The sequence below is a fragment of the Bactrocera dorsalis genome, chromosome 1, assembly GCF_023373825.1.
Source record: "Bactrocera dorsalis isolate Fly_Bdor chromosome 1, ASM2337382v1, whole genome shotgun sequence".
In the NCBI taxonomy this organism is placed as follows: domain Eukaryota; kingdom Metazoa; phylum Arthropoda; class Insecta; order Diptera; family Tephritidae; genus Bactrocera; species Bactrocera dorsalis.
In genome coordinates this window covers 31,544,367-31,563,278 of record NC_064303.1, presented here as the reverse complement: position 1 = coordinate 31,563,278, position 18,912 = coordinate 31,544,367, and the positions used below count along the sequence as shown (strand labels likewise).

Sequence of the window (18,912 nt, the reverse complement as noted above, 5' to 3'; positions counted from 1 at the left end):
TAATAACATAATTGCAAATCCTTGTCTTTATAACAAAGTTAAGCACTTGGCCATAATATTCAATTATATCCGTTTCAGTTCTTTATGAAAACCACACATCTCAAAAACATCGTTTATTTAAAATATTAGTATATACATATCTATGTATATCAATTAATGTATACAGTTACCTAAGAATTTGATAAGACCAATTTGCATATATTTTTATCTATTTCAGTGTAAAAATAAACTTTACTCCCTAAAATCCCATACTCCAAGTAAATAAAAATGGTTCCAAATTAGTATTCCATAACAGCAAAAAAAAATATATTTTTATTTTTATAACCATACCAGTACATGCTTATATGCCACTCATGTTTAAAATACTCAAATACTTAATACATCTATTTTATATTTATGAACTCATATTTACTGATAAGACTGCATACTTCCGCTTACTTCAATGAACTATAAAAAGACTATGATATATTTCTCTTGTAGACTACTAATGTACGATATACGAGTACCATATGTACCCAGTAAAATTTGAGAGAAGTCTACGCGTACATGAAAAGAGTGCTACAAGCGGATTGTAAAGTTCAAAAATAATCAACCTTTATATAAAATATGTATGTATATTTTAGAGTAAGATCTGCCTCTTGGAGAAATCACCTTCGTAACTCTTCTCAAATCATTACTACAGAGAGCACCGCTTCAAAAGTAGCTGCAAGTAGTTATTTCAAAATTACTGGCGTGATTTATAAGGTTTCATATAAGATTCATAGAAACATTCGCTCGAAGTTGAGATCACTTCCAACTCCCCAATTTGTTACGACGCTGAGATACCTCTGCTTCAACTCGTAAACGGTACTCAGGAACTTTGACTATAAGTGCTTTTAAGCAGATCGTTAACGACCAGGATCAAAAGAAGAGGAGAGAGATCCATCTTGTGGGTTTCTCCTATTCAAATTACGTTATTGAAAGCTCCCTCAAAATCAATAAAGGTCCCAACACGATAGTATGCAGAGCAGTATTCACTGACTTGCTTTTACAATAAGTATGTTGCGCTCCAGATATATGGTCCATTGGAATGGGCTTCTTTATGTACCAACCCATCAACTCTCCAGGGTTTTTAGTAAGGAGGAGGAGAGGCTGATGGGTTTAAAGTCCTTGGCCGTAACGTGAGAGCCCTACCCGCCATCGGGATGAACGTAACTCTAACTCGTCTTCGGGCGCAGTCTAATGTACTTAGTTCACAAAGATAGGTGCCAACCAGCTGCATGCCAATGCAATACAAAGACTACAAAGAGAGAGAGAGAGGCACGGTCGCTTCGTGGAATGTTTTCGTGTTTATGATCACATCGATAACCAATACTCTCCATGAATAACTTAGTTCTGCAGTAGGCACAAACTAGGTCGATTTACTTGTGGGAAATATACATACTTGAACATATGAATACTTCTACGGATGTATATCCATACTTATTACATATATACAATATGCATTTGCATATATATAAGTACAATGCTATATATATATGTATATATATACCTATGTACATATATAGGTTTATCACTTGAACGCCGTGCCTTCCAGTTTGTAAGCAAACACTTTCTTTTATTATTTTCAGCCTCCTTATCAGCAATTCGTAGTATTTTTGAGTTTTTTCATCGTAATAACATAATCAAAAATACAATACTCACAATTTAGTCATTGTGCATATTTGTTTTGATGACAACTTTTGTTATTATGCAACCGAAGATAAAAAAAGTTATCTTAAATACACAATAAATATTCGGAAAATTATTGAAAGTCATATTTTGTTAATCAGACATTAAAATATAATCATTTTTTCAATAATATTAGCCACTTTCATGTTGCTAGAGAGTTTTAAGCGAAAACATTTATTTTGAAAGTCGAATTAATGTTGTTGTAAATATACATATGTGTAAATATTTATTTGCACATTCAAATTAAAATTACTATTTGAATTTAAAAAGTAACTGGTAATTGTGATATGTAAAAAGAAATCGAATTAATTATTTTTTATGCCCAGTCGTTATCATATGATTTTGCGAAGTGAAGGAGTTTTGAAATTTGGAATGAATCAAGTTACAATATTATAAAATATATACACGTTTAGAAATATTAAAAACTGTTATACAATTTCTTAAAGAAAATTTAATATTGTTATATTTATTATATACTATAGTTTATAGTCTACTCTTTGTTGGCTCTATGCGCGAGCTATTTCGTCGCGTGGGTGGCGTCAGTTGCCTTATATAAAATAAAATTCATTATCGTCAAACCAAAAATGGCCGCATAAATGATTATTATTTAACTGTTAATAGATTTGGTCAGATAACTATAATATGGATATATATGTATATGGACGTATATGGCAAAGTGTTGGCACGAGTTTATTGTCAACACGTCTACAAATATACATATACATACATGTATGTACAAATATATAATATACAACTTTAAGATACATTTACAAAACTATTGTATACCTGTTATGATATGAGCTAAAAACTTGAAAATTTATAGAAAATAAGAATTTAATATTTGTGTGTTGGAAATATTCTTCTTCTTTACTGGCGTAGACACCGCTTACGTGGTTATAGCCGAGTTAACAAAATCGCGCCCGTCGCCTCCTCTTTTCTCCATTTGGATCCAATTCGAGATACCAAGTGCAGCCAGGTCCTTTTCTACCTGATCTATCCAGAAATGAGGTGTGTACTGAATCGAAAACCTTTAAAGCTGGAGTGTTCTCCTCCATTCGGACAACATGTCCTTGCCTACGTAGCCGCTGTCTCTTGATTCGCTCAACTATGTTAATGTCGTCGTACTATATATCTCATACAGGTCATCGTTCCACCCACCGCGGTATCCACCGTTGCCAATGCGCAAAGTACCATAAATCTTCCGCAAAGCTCCTTTCTCGAACACTCTTAAGGCCGACTCACCACATGATGTCACTGTCCATGCCTCCGCACCATATAGCAGGACGGGAATGATGAATGACTTATAAAGTTGAGTTTTTCTTCGTCGAGAGAGCACTTTATTCTTCAATTGCCTACTCAGTCTAAGGTGGCACACGTTGACAAGATTTATTCTGCGTTGGATTTCGAGTCCGACGTTGTTGTTGGTGTTAATGATGCTTTCAAAATAGACGAAATTATCTACGACTTCGAAGTTAAGACTGTCTACAGGGACGTGGGAGCCAAGTCCCGAATGCGACGATTGTTTGTTTAATGACAGGAGATATTTCGTCCAACCCTCATTCACTACCAGACAAGCTTCTTTTTCCACTCTTCCTTTTTGTACAGTCAAAAGCAGCTTTGAAATGGGCGAAGAGGTGTTGTGTGTCGATCCTTTTTTTCGCGGGTATTTTCCAAGAATTGGCGCATGGAGAATATCTGGTCAGTTGTTGGTTTTTCAAGTCTGAAGCCACACGGATAAGGTCCAATCAGGACCTTAATCCTTCACACAGTACGCTCGATAGAAGCTTATATGCGATGTTAACGAGGCTTATCTCAAGGTAGATGATGCAGATTGTGGGGTCTACCTTTTTTGTGGATTAGAACACACTTAAATTCCAATCGTAGGGCATGCTTTTGTCCGAATATATTTTACAAAGAAGCTTATACATGCTCCTATCAGTTCTTCGCCGACGCATTTGAATAACTTCACCGGAAATTCATCACTCCCCGCCGCTTTGTTATTCTTTTGCTATTCGAACTTTTTCATGTTTGGGCAATGGAACGTCTAATCCATTATCATCGAGTGGGGAATTGGGTTCATCAACTCCTAGTGTTATGCTTTTATTTGCATTCAGCATTCAGTTACCATTTCGTTTCCATAGTAATTATGGAAATACCCTTCAAATAAAATTCTTAGGGCACTGGAAAAATAGAAAGTAGATTAGAGTTGTTAAATTGTTACCATCTGAATAACTTCTCTTCGAAATATTTTTACTGTCAATTAAAGTTAATTAAATTTAATAGGTATATTAAAGCACTGCATTAACCTTTCAGTCAAAAATTTCCACGCAATAAATATAAAATTGTTTTTGTATATAAGATTGAAAGATGTCTCAACTGAATTTGCCATCAAGAAAGACCAACATCAACTGTCGCGTAGATATTTGACGAGCTTATTATATTTTGTGTGATAAACACTTGTACAAGAATGTGCCTAATATAAGCTGAAAAGGAAACTATGTGGATATAATTTTTCAACATATTTCAACCCCAAATCGAATAAGTCCATAAATTATGGACTACCTTAATACGGAGGATATTTTTTACTACCAAAACAATTTTAAACACACTCTTAATAAAATTCAAGCCAAATACCGGCTTTAAATCTTCGCACTGCCACTAACTACCTTTGATGTATTTAAGATGAGTGGGTGCAGTAATTACCATAAATATATGCATATATATACGTACTCGTATATATCTTTTTTACATCCACATATGTATACCCTAAAAAAGAATAAAAAAATAATATAATTTTTTTGTGAGTGGCTGCAACCCATTAACTGATTGTTAACAAGCAATAAATAGGTTTAAGCTGCCAGTAGGCAAAAACATGCGGATTTAATGAAAGGAGAGAGTTTAATTAATTAATATTGATGGCGTTTTTTTTGCTTTACCAAATACATAAACCTACCGCAATCTTTATCAATCTTTTCAGACTTTTTATGCTCTACATTTATTATGTGTTGCATATGTAGTTCAAAAGAGTTTTTTTTTTAACATAACAGTTATTAATTTAGATTATATAGAGTTTAAGTATGGATAAAGTAAATTTCTCGACTCTCGTACATAAACTAGATGTTCTAAACTTTCAACAAAGATGTTTTTAATGGGTACCTTCTTATCTTTAAAATAGAACCCAGCGAGTAATACTTGAGGATACTCTTTCAGATTCCACTAATGCTTATTGGGTGTTCCCCAAGGTAGTCTTCTTGGCACGATTATGTTCTTGCAATCTATTACCGATGTCTCTTCTGTAATAGAATCCTAAAAAATTTTATTATGTCTACAACGTCGTAAAGCTTTTTAAATCTTAAACTTCAAGTGATTACTGTGTGGGTTGCAAACAGACTTAAACAATTTGAAAAATTTAAGACGGTGTACTTTTCTTGTAAATCTGCATTCGCCTCTACTTATGTAATAAAATACTATATACTATAGCAAGTTTTTAACTTTGTTGATTTGAGAGTTACTATGAACCCTAAGCCTAATTTTAATCTTTATATTCATATCATTGCCTTGAAAACAAAAGGTTTTCTCAGTTTTCTTAAAGGTTGATCTAAAGAATTTAGAGGTTCGTATGTTACTTAAACAATTTTTACAACTTTGGTTGGACCTTTATTGGAATACTTGTATAGTTAGCTGTGTTGTATTGAACCCTAGTTATCAAAACCATTCTGACAAGTTACAGTATGTTCAAGAACAATTTTTTAGTTTCGTGTTGAGGCATACCCGACAGGATTCTAGGTTAAGTCTGCCGACATTTACTAGTCGTAGGGATATACTTGGCATTATATTCTTAGTTAAAATCCGGAATAGAATATCTTCTAGTTCTTTTCTCCTGTCTGAAGTTAAACTTAACACCCCGGTTCACTTTTCGAGGCAGTTTAGTCCCTTACTGTTAAAATGCATGCTATGTAGTCTTTTCATTTCAATTTCTCTTTTGTGACAGCCCGATTAAGATGAAATATTTACTGTCCTCCATTTTGCCAAATAAGTGAGGCAGTCGATTGATACGAATTTTCCATCAGCAGAATCAGTCATATACAGGAACAGGTAGGAATCGCTTTGTGTCAAGTTCGGTCTATATAGCGGACATATAAGAATCATCATCAAGCTCCTGGAGATTATGGCGATCTCAATGAAGCTCTATTGCTCTTCTATGGGTCAAATCTGGCTGCTGTTGGACGATTGCTTCAGACATTCGAATTGACATAGTAATTAGGCCGTGTGGGAGCAGCTTATAGCAGATAATTCCCTGCTCCTCAATCCTGCATTGGTTAACGTTTTATCTCACCGGAAGTCTGTCGATTTTGGTGTCTATTATTATTATATTATCCACTTTGGACCCATCAATATAAATTCTTATCCCTTCGTCGCTGTCCACCCCGCCCCTTTGTCATACATCTCTTGTAAGGAAGACAATACTAGAATCCGTTATTAAGTTCAATTCCATAGGATTACGAAAATCTATGGTATGGATAGAAACGAGAAGTTACTAAGAGACTAAGCATTTCCCTTGTTACAGGCGCCCAATAGGGAGCATGCCTTCAGTCTGAGAGCAGACTTCGCAACAGTTGCTTACAGAACAAGTTTATTGGCAGTTATGTAAAATGACGCTAGTGCTTGACTTGGCGTTGGCTGCCCCTATCACCAGCCAGGTATTATTTAATAATGACGGCATAACTTCTGGAGTACGGTATTTTCTACTGAGCAATGCTATCTCTGTCTTTCTATCATTTAAATTTAGACCGCACGATACGGCCCATCGGTTTAAGTCGATTAATATTGTTTTATAAAGTTAGTGAGAGTATTTGGGAGTTTACTTCTTACCGAAACCGTCACATTATCAGCATAGACCACGATATGTACCCTCTTCTTTCTCTCCGCTTTTTGAGACTCAGAGAAGTGGAGATAACATACATTTCCATATTATTAAAGGAGAATAAACTCTCGCAATTTCTCAATTGGGTTTTAAAATGAGAGGTTTTTACATAAAGATTCAAAAGTAGTATGAATTTAATCTGGTAAAAACGAACATTTTACCCAATAATCTTTTCTATTTGTATAAATTTTTAACCCCTTGTCAGCTAACGCATAATATATAATACTATTAGATTTTGTTGTATAATCCGCACCAAATTCCAAAATTGTATTTTTCTAACCCGATTTATTCGAACGACAGATTATGCACAATAAAAGGCAACAATACTGTTGTGGTATGTGTGCACTTATCTAAGATTATACTTTTTGGTCAGCAAACCAGTAGCAAATTGCCTGTCAATCATGTACCGTTGTATCAATCAAAACGAAATATCAAAATCAAACAGGAATTTCGCGCATGAATGGAACTTGGTGTAAAGATAGCAAAATCATATGAATATATACTATACATATCGATATGTATACATATTGCTTTATGTATATGAAAATTCATAGCACGCTGTACAATATTACCCTTTTAAAATTATTTACCGCGTGTTGATTAATATAATAAAATAATATTTTAAAATAACAAAAATAGGACCGACCAACAACAGTCAATATTTTTTAAAACAAATATAAAATTCTTTTATATTGCTTAAAGTATAATTGTAACTAAAACTACGTAACTATAGTAGAACAGAAAGTGTTCCACAAGTTCAATTGCGTTTAGTGACGCTCTTGGGAAAATTATTTTCAATTTATTTGAAACGTTTGACTCTCAATGAATTAAGTATCGATATTTTTGCTACTTAAATATTGTAGTTCCCAAATATTGTTAAAAATTCTTACAAAAACAAAATAAATATCGTGCATATGACTTCAAGCGTTCTGAAAAGAAACAAATTAGTATTCAACAAACATTTTTATTATAAAATATTTAAAATATGATTATTACCAATGATTTAAATAGTACAGAAAGTATTCCACAAGTTCAATTGCGTTTTGTGACGCTCTCGGCAAACTTATTTTTAATTTATTTGAAACATTTGACTCCTAATGAATTAAACTTCAATATTTTTGCTATATAAATAATGTACTTCCCAAATATTGTTAAAAATTTTAACAAAAACAAAATAAAATAACCTTCATATGACTTAAAACATTATGAGAAAACCCGAATTATTATTCAACAATTAGTACAGAAATTGTTCCACAAGTTCAATTGCATTTTCTGACTCTGCTTGTCAACTAATTCTCAATTAATTTGGAACGTTTGACTCTTAATGAGCTAAATTTCAAGTTTTCTTTTAAACAATCAACAATATTTTTATTAACAATATTAAAAATTCTCACAAAACCAAATATAATAAATAACTTGTATTGCAAATATTACGATAAAAAACGAAGTTATTGTCTTATCCTTCAACAAACTTTTTTGTATTGAAAAATCGACAAAATTTATATTTCTTACCATTTTCTTATAATTTTAGAAACCGCCCATGCGAATGTGACGAAAGCGCCGCTCTTCCCCAAGGATCTCTTCACCAAAGAGCAGCTTGAAAATGGTGCTGTTATATGTCATATAATCGGTGTTATATACATGTTCGTAGCGCTAGCCATTGTATGCGATGAATTCTTCGTGCCTTCCCTGGATGTGATCATCGAGAAATTGGATATAACAGACGATGTAGCCGGTGCTACGTTTATGGCTGCCGGCGGTAGTGCGCCCGAATTATTTACCAGTGTCATTGGCGTATTCATCTCGTTCGATGATGTTGGCATTGGTACAATTGTCGGTTCGGCTGTATTCAACATACTCTTCGTCATCGGTATGTGTGCGCTATTCTCCAAAACCATATTGGCGTTAACATGGTGGCCATTATTTCGTGATTGCACATTCTACAGTATCAGTTTACTGGTATTAATATACTTTTTTCGCGACAACTTCATCTATTGGTGGGAGGCGCTTATCCTATTCAGCATCTATATAGCGTATGTGACCTTCATGAAGTGGAACGTACAGGTGGAAAGATTCGTCAAAAGGCTCGTTACGAAAAATAAGGTGACTCGCGTCAGAAGTACAGATCAACTTATGCCAGCAGTAAGTAGTTGGGAAGTTTTTTTGCAAAAAAAAATAAAATAAATTAATAAAAATTGATCAAGTCAATTAACAACAACAAAATTATGTGGATTAAAAAAAAACTTAACTTGAACAAATTTAAATTCGTTTGACAAATTTTTGAGAAGGCAACACATAGAGCACACAGTAACTTCAATAATAACACAGCAGTAATTTTGCCTAACCGCGTATGAGTAACAAGTAAAACATTTAAAGAATTCAAATTAGTATTGGAAGGTACTAACAGTACAAACACTTTGCTTATATTTTGTGAGGATTTTAAGTGTTCAATATTTGTAGTATTGAAAATTTTTAGTTCTGTGGTTTGTGTTTTTTGTTTAAAATTTTCTTTTGGTTATATTAATATTGAAAATGTTGTATACAGTAAGCACAACAGTGCATGGGTGCGAGCACTAAAAATTTTTATAAAAATATTTTTATTTTACCTTTTTATAAAAATAAAAATTTTATAAAAAAATGTATTATTTTCTTGCTTTTAATTTTTAAAAAAGATACAAAACCCATAATTTTGTTTACACTAAAATTTTCATTTGGTGTAAATAAAATTTTGACTTTGAAAAATTATTGAAAAAAATGTAATAAATTTAGTTACAATTAATCACACTTTATAAAAAAAAATTACTAAATTTTTTTCATTAAAAATATTTTTTTTTCTATTTCAAACGATACAAAAGGCTCAAAAAATATTTTTTTTTACCAGAAACATTTAATAATTAAAAAAGGTAAACTTTTTGTTAAGAAAATTGTAGTTTTGAAAAAATTTATAATTTGAATTTAAAAAATGTTTGCAATTTATTTGCAATTAATCACATATTTTAACTTAAAAAAATTGGAATTTACAAATCCTTTTAATAACTTAATTTTTAAAAACTTTAAGTTTTAATAATTCTTAATTTCTAAAAACTTTCAGTTTTAAAAATTTTAAAAATTTAAAAAAATTAAAAATTTTGAAATTGAAAAAAATTAAAAATTTTTAAATTTTTAAATTCCAAAAAAAAAATTTTTTAAATTTTATTTACAATAAATTCGATTTCGAATTGAAAACCCACGTTGTTAATGGGTTTTGACAACATATAATATAAAATTTACCAGAAAAAAATTATCTTATTATTATTTATATTTCAAAAGTTACAAAATACTAGTAACTTTCCAAAAATATACTGTTTGCTTCAAAATTTCAAGTTTCTTTGTTTAAAAAAATTTGTTTTAAAAATGCTTATTTTAAAGAATGTGAATCTTTTAAAAACTTTGATTTTAAAAAATTATATTAAAAAAGAAATTTGCAAAAAATTTTTTATTAAAAAAAAATAAATGGGTTTTGTAACTTTCGGAAAACAGAAATATTACTTTTTTTATAAATTTTTATACAAAAATTTCATTGTTTTTTTTTTAGTTAACAAAATATAAAAAATTATCGTTAAAACTTAAAGTCTATATTTTTTGTTGAATTAGCACCGCAATAAATGCAGCATGATTTAGAAATTTTATATTTACATATATATAATTTATTTAGTTACTGTCATTAGAAGGTTGTTGCTGTATTCACCTAAATTCACATGCATCAGTAACACCATTTATATAAATGTACACTGAAAAATATAAACAGATGCAATACAGAATAAAAATTTCACATCACTTTTCGTAAAAAAATTAAACAAAACATGAGGAATTCTGCAATATGATTTCAATTAAATTTTTACATATATTTAAAAATAGTATTTGTTTACATAAAAAATACAAATTTTCTTGTAAACATAGAAAATAAATAAAAATATTATAGCAAAAAAAAACAAAAAAATATAAACAAAAATTGCTAAAAAAAAACTTTTTCCAAATAGTTTAACTTTTCTATAAAAATAATAATAAATTTTGAGAATGAATCAATAAAAATTGTATATATACATACATATGTACTGTATTATATATGTTATTCGAACATATTTCAGAATTCCTCAGCGCTTATTAAAGCGTTTTATTTCAGACTTTTCTTTGCACCATAATATTCTAAGCAAAAACACTACTATTTCAATATTTCTAAGCACATATCATACAGACTTGAATTAATTATCGAAAATTTTATAACCGCAAAATCATTAAAAAATTACATATTTCCGCTTTGTGTTAGTGCTGACTAAAACAAAGCTTTTAAAAAGTAAAATTTTATTCCAGGAAATTATTAATAATATGATATATTAAAATAATTTTTTTTTAATCACCTACCATCCGTCATACACATTTAAATTTAAAAATAATTTTTTCGCTTAAATATATGTGCAATTGTTTATCGTTAAGACAGTGTTTAAGGCGTTCCACAAGTTCAAATCGAATTTGCTTTATAAGGTGTGAAGTGATAATTTCAATATTTTACACAAACTTCCGTGACAACTTAAATTTACAAGGCAACGACTCTTCCTCATGTTATAATAATTAATAATCTTAAGAAATATTTCACATGATCAACGGAGTTTTGATTTGTAACACTGTGAAGGCAGGTCTGATTTTCGAAGAACTCTAAAAGGATGGTTGCCATTTTATAGTTATTATAAATTCAATTAATTTATACGAAAGACTTAAAAATCTAGACCGTATTCGTTACTACTTTCAAGCATGATATTATATTGAAGTGTTTCACAAGTTCAGTAACATTTCTTGTTGAAATTCCAACAATGAAAAAAAATATCCAAATTTAATCTTAAAAGTCTATGTCGCCTTCGTGAAGTAATGCCCCTCGGCTCGAAGTGAACAACGCCTTATTAATCGAAGAAAACTGTCAGCAAAACCTTGATTTTTGATCTACTTTGACGTGGTTTTTCCGGCTTCTGCTCACCTTTGCCACGATATTCGGCCGATGGATCGTCTGTTTCCGCGTCGTAAGCATACATCCAAGATTCAGAACCAGTAATAATACGTTACATGACATTCTGGTAGCCGGAAAGCATTGTTTGACAGACGTTAACGCGCCGCTCTTTTTCGAAAAAAATTTGTGATTTTGAGAAAAATCGTCCTTTCACTTTTCTCAGGCTCAAATGATCTTTCAAAATGATTGCCACTGATCTTTGTAACTTAATGTCAAGTTTTCTTTTTGTGTTCAAACAATTTGTCTTTAATGAAACTACTTAGCTGATAGAGCACGACTCTCAAAGAGAAAGTGTAGAACCGTTTCCTTACTCTATTTTAGTTTGAGCTTTCAAATGGCCAATGCGCCTTTATGATAGCTAGTTTTATTTTGATCAAATCTGTTTTGTTAACTTGCATTTGATTATAGATTTCCATGTTTTCTAAGCTATTTGTGCAAATTATATATTGAGCATACTTTCCTTCGTTCCTATCAAACGTCATATATTCACTGCTTCGGATTCATCTAGCAAAATACCTGTCTTGGACCACATTTCCAAATTTCGTTGTGCAAATGATTCATTTACATATATCTCAAGCAGCTCACGTTTTCCGTTCTTAGACCAAGTATCCTCTGGGTAGCCAAAAAACATCCGTTTGAAGAAAAATGAGAAGGCGAAATGAAAATGAAAAGAATAAATTAGTCTATATTTATTTTCTTCGCTAAAATTTATCGATGCTGGTAATGTCGACTGGATGTCTTTATATATAATCGCTATTCTTCAGTAGTTATTCAGTATGCTCAGGCCTTCTCTATGCCCAGTGCTTCCGCTTGGAATTTGATAAATGGAATGAGAGATATCAAGATCTTCGGAGTACGTATATAACACCGCCTTTACACTGCAGTCGCCTTTGGTGAATATAGAGTTAGTTATTCGACTAAATCTTTTCCCCATTCAATCCGATTTACAAATTTGAAAATACAATTAGAAATTTAGATTTTTTTGAACTGTTTCAGCATATCCTTGTGTCCATAACTCTTCCTGATCTAGCCACCAGGAAGCTTAATCTTGAAAACTCCTTATTTATTATAGCAGAAAATGTTGTTATGAAAAAGTCTGTAGACAGTTGATAAAGGAGTATATTAGGCGCCGCGTTTGGGAATACTAAATAGCTCCGGTGTACCTTGTACAGCTGTTCTAATGTCTTGACTCTTCGCTAGTAGATGGACCTTTATTCTTTTTGGGTTGAACAAAAATATAGTTTCGTATAGTATTATTGAAAAAAATGTCGCAAAATTCTTCTGATGAGAGGTGTTCCACAAGTTCAATGGCAATTCTAAAACTATTAGGTTACTCATACAAACTTCTTTTTATATGTGTTTGAATTGTGGAGAGCAATTATTTTATTGAAAAGTTCTTCAAATGCACATCGAGCAAGAAACTATAATCTTTTTTTTTTTAATTTCCTCAGTCTCATGCCAACATGGTGCACGAAATCACAAACTTGAAATAGCTTAAAGTTAGTAAACTCAATCAAAAGCATTTCAGAAATATTTGCACTCTCTTTAATGGTACTCAGAAAATCTAAAATGCCCATCATCTTCGAGTCACGCTTACTAATTGCCGTATTTCCGACACAAATTACACACTCAGCGCGCAGCATAAATTAGAGCAGTCACGAGCACAACAAACAAAAAAAGTCAAGCAGAAAATTTCCAAATGCAATTCATTTGAGAGAGTATGTATGTGTGTGTACATATGTCTGCGTAAACCATTTGTAAAGTGGAAATAATTGCTGTCAAAAATCTTGTGGCTGCAGTTACAGCGAAATCGTGACTCTTCTAAAGTGAAATTTAGGTGATTCGCCAATAAAACCGCACACATACACATGCCTGCACGTGCTTGTTGCTGTGTGTATGTGTGAGTGCAAGTGTACGCAATGATGTGAGCACTGAAAATAGGCCAAACGAGCGCCTAATGAGCAAAATGCGCAGCACAATCATAGACAGACAGTTAGGCAGACAGAAGGAGGGCAGCAAATTGTCAGCGGCAGCGACAACAACAACAAGAGCAACACATAACTACGTTGTAAGTTTTCAAAAAGCGTGCAGAGCAATTAAAACTCAATTATTTAGTGAAAAATTATATGAAAAGGAAGTAGCACGCACACTTGCAGCGCAGAGTTGCAAGAAAGCATGGCAAATTGCAAGGAAAAGTTGCAAGAAACTATACATATACCAATATAGTATACTTAAGGTATATGGTAACCCATATAAGCCAGCACGCGTTCAACGTGTGGGCTGAGCGAGTTAAAGTTTCAACAATTTTTTGATGCGCTAGTCTCCCGTCGAAGCGCAAAGTAATTGCAATTTCCAAGTTACAGTTGCAGTAATTACTTACCAGTTCGTGGACGCTCAGCGCCTGTATGTAGGCAACGTAGTAAGTGTTTATACCCACATGCGTTTGTGTGTCGGCAAAGTAAGTAGTTAAGTCGGGACATTCAGCACGTGTAGTGGCAAAGTTTGAAGTCGCCAAACATTACTTGCCAGTATTTAAGCGTGAAATGGATGGGAAGTAAGGAAGTGAAATTATGGTGAAACGACACATAAGCTCATTGAAATTTTTTTATATAATATGAACTGGATTGTTGCGTAAAAATAGTTTTGTTGAAAAATTCGCCGAAATGAGAAGTATTTCAAGCCATAATCGTAAGTGCTTTTACAAAATTTGAAGTAATTTCATTAAAAGCATATTACGTATAAATAAGTCTATACGCTGGAATTAAAACTCGCTAATGAAATTCTGTAATTTGACACATTTTTGCTTTGGCTTAGGATTCTTGATTACAAAAAAAAAAACTAAATGTAATTATTGAACAATTGCAATAACTGCATGAAAATATTAAAAATAAATGAAATGAAAATATAAAAAATATACTTAAAAACTCGCATTGAACTTGTGTAACACTTAGTTTAATCGGTTAAACTGAGTTTAGAATGTGTTGTAAAGGCAAAATGGTTGCATTTGATGTGGCAGATTATACACCTTTTAACTAAAAGTTACCAAATGCCTTTTCTGAGATTATATTTCACTACACAAGTCAAGTTGAACTTGTGAAACACTTAGTTGAACTGCTTGCAATAACATTAGAATGGGTTGAAAAGGCAAAATGGTAGCAGAATGTTATACAACTATTAACAAGAATCTGCTACATGTCTTTTATGAGACTTTTTTCAGTACCGAAAGAAAGTCGAACTTGTGAAACACTTAGTTGAATCGCTTTAAACGAGATTAAAATGAGTTGTAGAATATCAATATGGTATTATTAAAAGTAGAAAATAAAACCTTTCTTTTAAAAAAATTGTGAAAAACGTCTTTTATGAGTCTATTTTCAATACAATAATCGAACTGAACTTGTGAAACGTTTTACGGGTATTTCAAAATTAAATTACGATGCGTTTTAAGACGTTTAAGATAATATACAATATTCCCAGAAAAGAGTAACAGAGTCCCAAATCTGCCGAAAATATTTGCTGAGCTACACTCTCGTTTCGTGTTGGGCCCAAAAGCCAGTCAAAAACATGATTAAATGTAACGGCGCATTCTTGTCTTATGGTACGAGTCTAGCATTGAAAAGCTTCATTAACCAAAAATGGATCCATAAATGATATTAAGATCATATTATATCTCCCTGATGCTAACACGTGGATGCACTGTATTTTCAATTTTTTCGATGTCATCGGTATTAAGAGAGAACGAGACGAAGATATGAATGACTTGTATGACACAAGTTTTCGATGATTTTACAATTTTCGCTGAATGATTTATGCAAAGTACCCAAAGCAATTTTGCGAATTTTCAAAGGTTCCTTACCGGTAATTCCATTGAAAATTCAAAATTTCAAGCAAACTCGTATTTAATTTTCTTTCTGTTGATGGTAGAAACTGTCTGATGAACGTTTCGCGTCACTCACAAAGAGTTGCTGATACAACATCAGTCGATGGAAAAAACTGGTTGTATATACCTATAAATAGACTTTTTATCAACTCAGTTTCCTTGCGTAATGATCAAATTCGTTCTGCACTTTTATAGTTGATTTTGAATTCTGTTTCCTAAAAATTTTCACTCGTGTCTCTAAAGCAAACCAACAATAATTTTCTTATTAAAAAAGAGAGTTATGAAAACGATTTTAATTTTGAGTTCGAAAAACAAAGTGAAAGTACTGACGATCCTACTTTTTAATTTGAATATCACTCACTATATATTATACTTTAGTAAAAAATATTTCTACAGTACAATGTTGATAAATTCACACAAACTTCAACTGAGAAAGCCGTAACAAAATGTTTCACAATTTCAAGTAACACTTTACTTTGTATTTGTAATACATTTTCTTAGTCAGATGTTTCACAAGTTCATAATTTTATTGAATAGATTGCTATTAAGAGCTGCTTTATTTTTGCATTTTAAATCAGCAAAAATTCGTATTAAAGCACAAAAAGAAAGTTTCATGTTTAAATGAGAAGAAAATCTAAGAAATGCTTCCCGACATCGACTGATATTTTTACTAATAATAACCACGTTTTGTACCAGTTTTCATGGGTGAATGCTTAACAGGTTCATAATTTAATTTCATTGATTCCTTTTGGTAGTAAATGAACAGAAACTCTTTTAAAAATATTTTAGATTTCAAAGACAACCAAATAGAACGAAAATTCCTACAATCTCACATCATAAGTTTACATTGAATTTTAAAATGGCGTATTTCATAAGTACATAATTAAATTGCAACTCTCGTAAAACTATTTTTGATTTGAAAATGGAAAATGAAAGGAAATAAAAAGAAAATTTTCTCACATGAAAAGTTAATTTTAGTTCACATTAAATTTTTAAATGGGATGTTTCATAAGTCCATAATTTTATCACATTGATATCTCTTAAGAAATTCTACATAGTTTTATTGTAAATCATAAAATTTTTTCTCCAAAACTATTTCGTGTTTGAATGAAATTAAAACTGAAGAGATATTCCACAAGTTCAAGTGTGACTTTTATTTACTCTAATCAATTTATTCTCCACTCGAATTTTAAGATAAATGTTTCACAAGTTCACAGTTTAATTACGACAGTTCTTGTTTGACTATCTATGTATATATCTTTGTTGCAATTCAGCAAAAATTCTTGCAGCATTACTTAATATTTAAATGAAAATCAGTGAAGTGTTTCACAAGTTCAATTCAATTTCTAAACAACGAAATTGAAGAAGTTCTTATCTTATTTATCTAAAAACAAAATAGATGAACTGCTACAGAAGTTCATTTCACTTTTTGAAAAACGAAATTGCAGAAATTGTAAATTTTTACCCGCTAACAATTGTTTCTTGGATTTTGAAGTATTATAACCCTTAGAGCAACTAGTTTTTAACCTATTTTCTTTCGATTCACGGCTTATCTCTCAGATCTACTTATGAATACTCGAGTTTACTGATTTTATAGACAACTATTATTGAAAACAGTATCAGCACTCAAATTAAAGTAATGCATCATTTGAAGAAACGTTCATGGTTTGTAGTCTCTTTGTTCTTACTGTTTTCTCTTTGTTCTCGTAAATTTTTAAATGTTGACCGAAGTCTTAACATTACCGATATCTAAATTTATAAATCTCGTATCTCAGATTTCAAACGATTTGATTTCAATCTCAATACATTATACCAGTAGAGACTTCTCAGCAGCTTTTACAACAATTAAAACAAGCTGAAAACACTCAAACTAACGCTGGACATACTGAAATGGCATCACTCATACTTGAGTCTAAAAAACTTAGCTCATCACTTTTCCCCATTTTAAATAAGTACGAACAATAAATCTTCATAAAATGTCTAGTATCGCCAACTCTGTCAACGGTAGTATCTAAAGCAATTAAATAGAAAACTAAAAGAGAGCGAGACGGAAGTGGCACGTTAGTTTAATAAAAACAAAAGGCTGGTGGGTAATGAAAGAAGAAGAACCTGCGACTTCTTAGCAAACTTTGCGCAGAAATTTTACCACAGGCAAGCCAAAGTTGTGCAAGTCAACAGCTGTTACTAATGTCAGTATGAATGGGTAGAAAATTAGCATATTGCGAAGCGCATGCATAAATAAGTTTAGTTAAAAATGAAAGAAAAAGTGCTAGGGAAGTCATATCTATCACTTCTTTGCTCTCACTCTCTTTTATTATATATAAATTAATTTTTGTGAATCACATGTATCTGAAATTTTACTAAAGCAAACTTATAAAGCATCGGCCGCCTCTGCGGTTTATACAGCTTTTATAATTAAGTGCTTTGTGGTCGCACACAAAGCTCAGCCATATAATTAATTCAAATAATGCGCTGCCTTGCCACTTCCACTGACAAACTGCATTTCCCTTTCAATCAAATCGCAGCGCCAACTTATTCAACTCACTTCCTTCTGTCACAACTTTTAACATTTATTCTGCGCTACCTGCTGTTCCACCTGTCTATCTTCACCACACCTTGCCCACATCACTCAAAGCGCAGCAGAAGTTTCTGCTAATTCATTTGCTTTTATACAAACGTGCATACGCGCATTTCTTAGCATACGCTCAGGCGTTCGGTTGCGTTAGTATTATTTACTATGCAAATATTATCCGGTTCATATGCGCTCGTAAATATTCATGTTGGAATGTTTATTGCTAAATGCGTATGCGAGTGAAACGAGAAATTTCCCACGCTCATTTGGACTTGCCGCGTTGATAATAAATGTAATCGTGCAATTATGTGAGTTTGCGCTTCTTAGCGTAGAAATACAATTACGCGCATACTTTCATGTGAAATACAAATATTTGCGAATGTAGTACTAGAAGACATACAAATATGTATGTCAAGTTAAATGCATTATAATTAATTATTATTTCTTATGTCGCATCTATTCACATATGTGCATAGGTTCATTAAGTTTCAAACTATTTCGTTGAATAAATGAATAATTTACCTATCGGAAGATTTGGTAAATATAGGTTTATTTCTACAAAAAAGTTTATAATTTAGTTTTAATTTTTTTCTGCAATTCCACTTATTTTTGTTTGTAATATAAATTTAGAGAAAGTGTTCCACAAATTCAATTTGAATTTATATCAAGGTGGGTTTTAGCAAGCCATTTCCGATTAGTGTGCATGCCGTAAGGCTGTGAATCCTATCAGACACCACCTGCAGAAGCTGTATGGAAGAAGATGAGATGGAAACAACTCAACACTTCCTTCT

At 31.8% G+C, this 18,912-nt stretch overlaps 1 protein-coding gene across 12 annotated transcripts in view; it reads left to right on the top strand.

Annotated features, from left to right (window-relative positions):
- The window catches only part of LOC105223378 (sodium/potassium/calcium exchanger Nckx30C), a 321,392-nt gene that overhangs the window by 82,607 nt on the left and 219,873 nt on the right, over positions 1-18,912 (top strand). For 9 of the 12 annotated variants that reach the window (XM_011201095.4, XM_049452174.1, XM_049452167.1 and 6 more), the window contains exon 4: positions 8,166-8,776. In XM_011201095.4, the coding sequence (XP_011199397.4) occupies positions 8,166-8,776 (611 nt within the window). The remainder of the gene's footprint in view (positions 1-8,165; positions 8,777-18,912) is intronic. The other 3 variants (XM_049452184.1, XM_049452180.1, XM_049452162.1) reach the window with 1 other exon arrangement.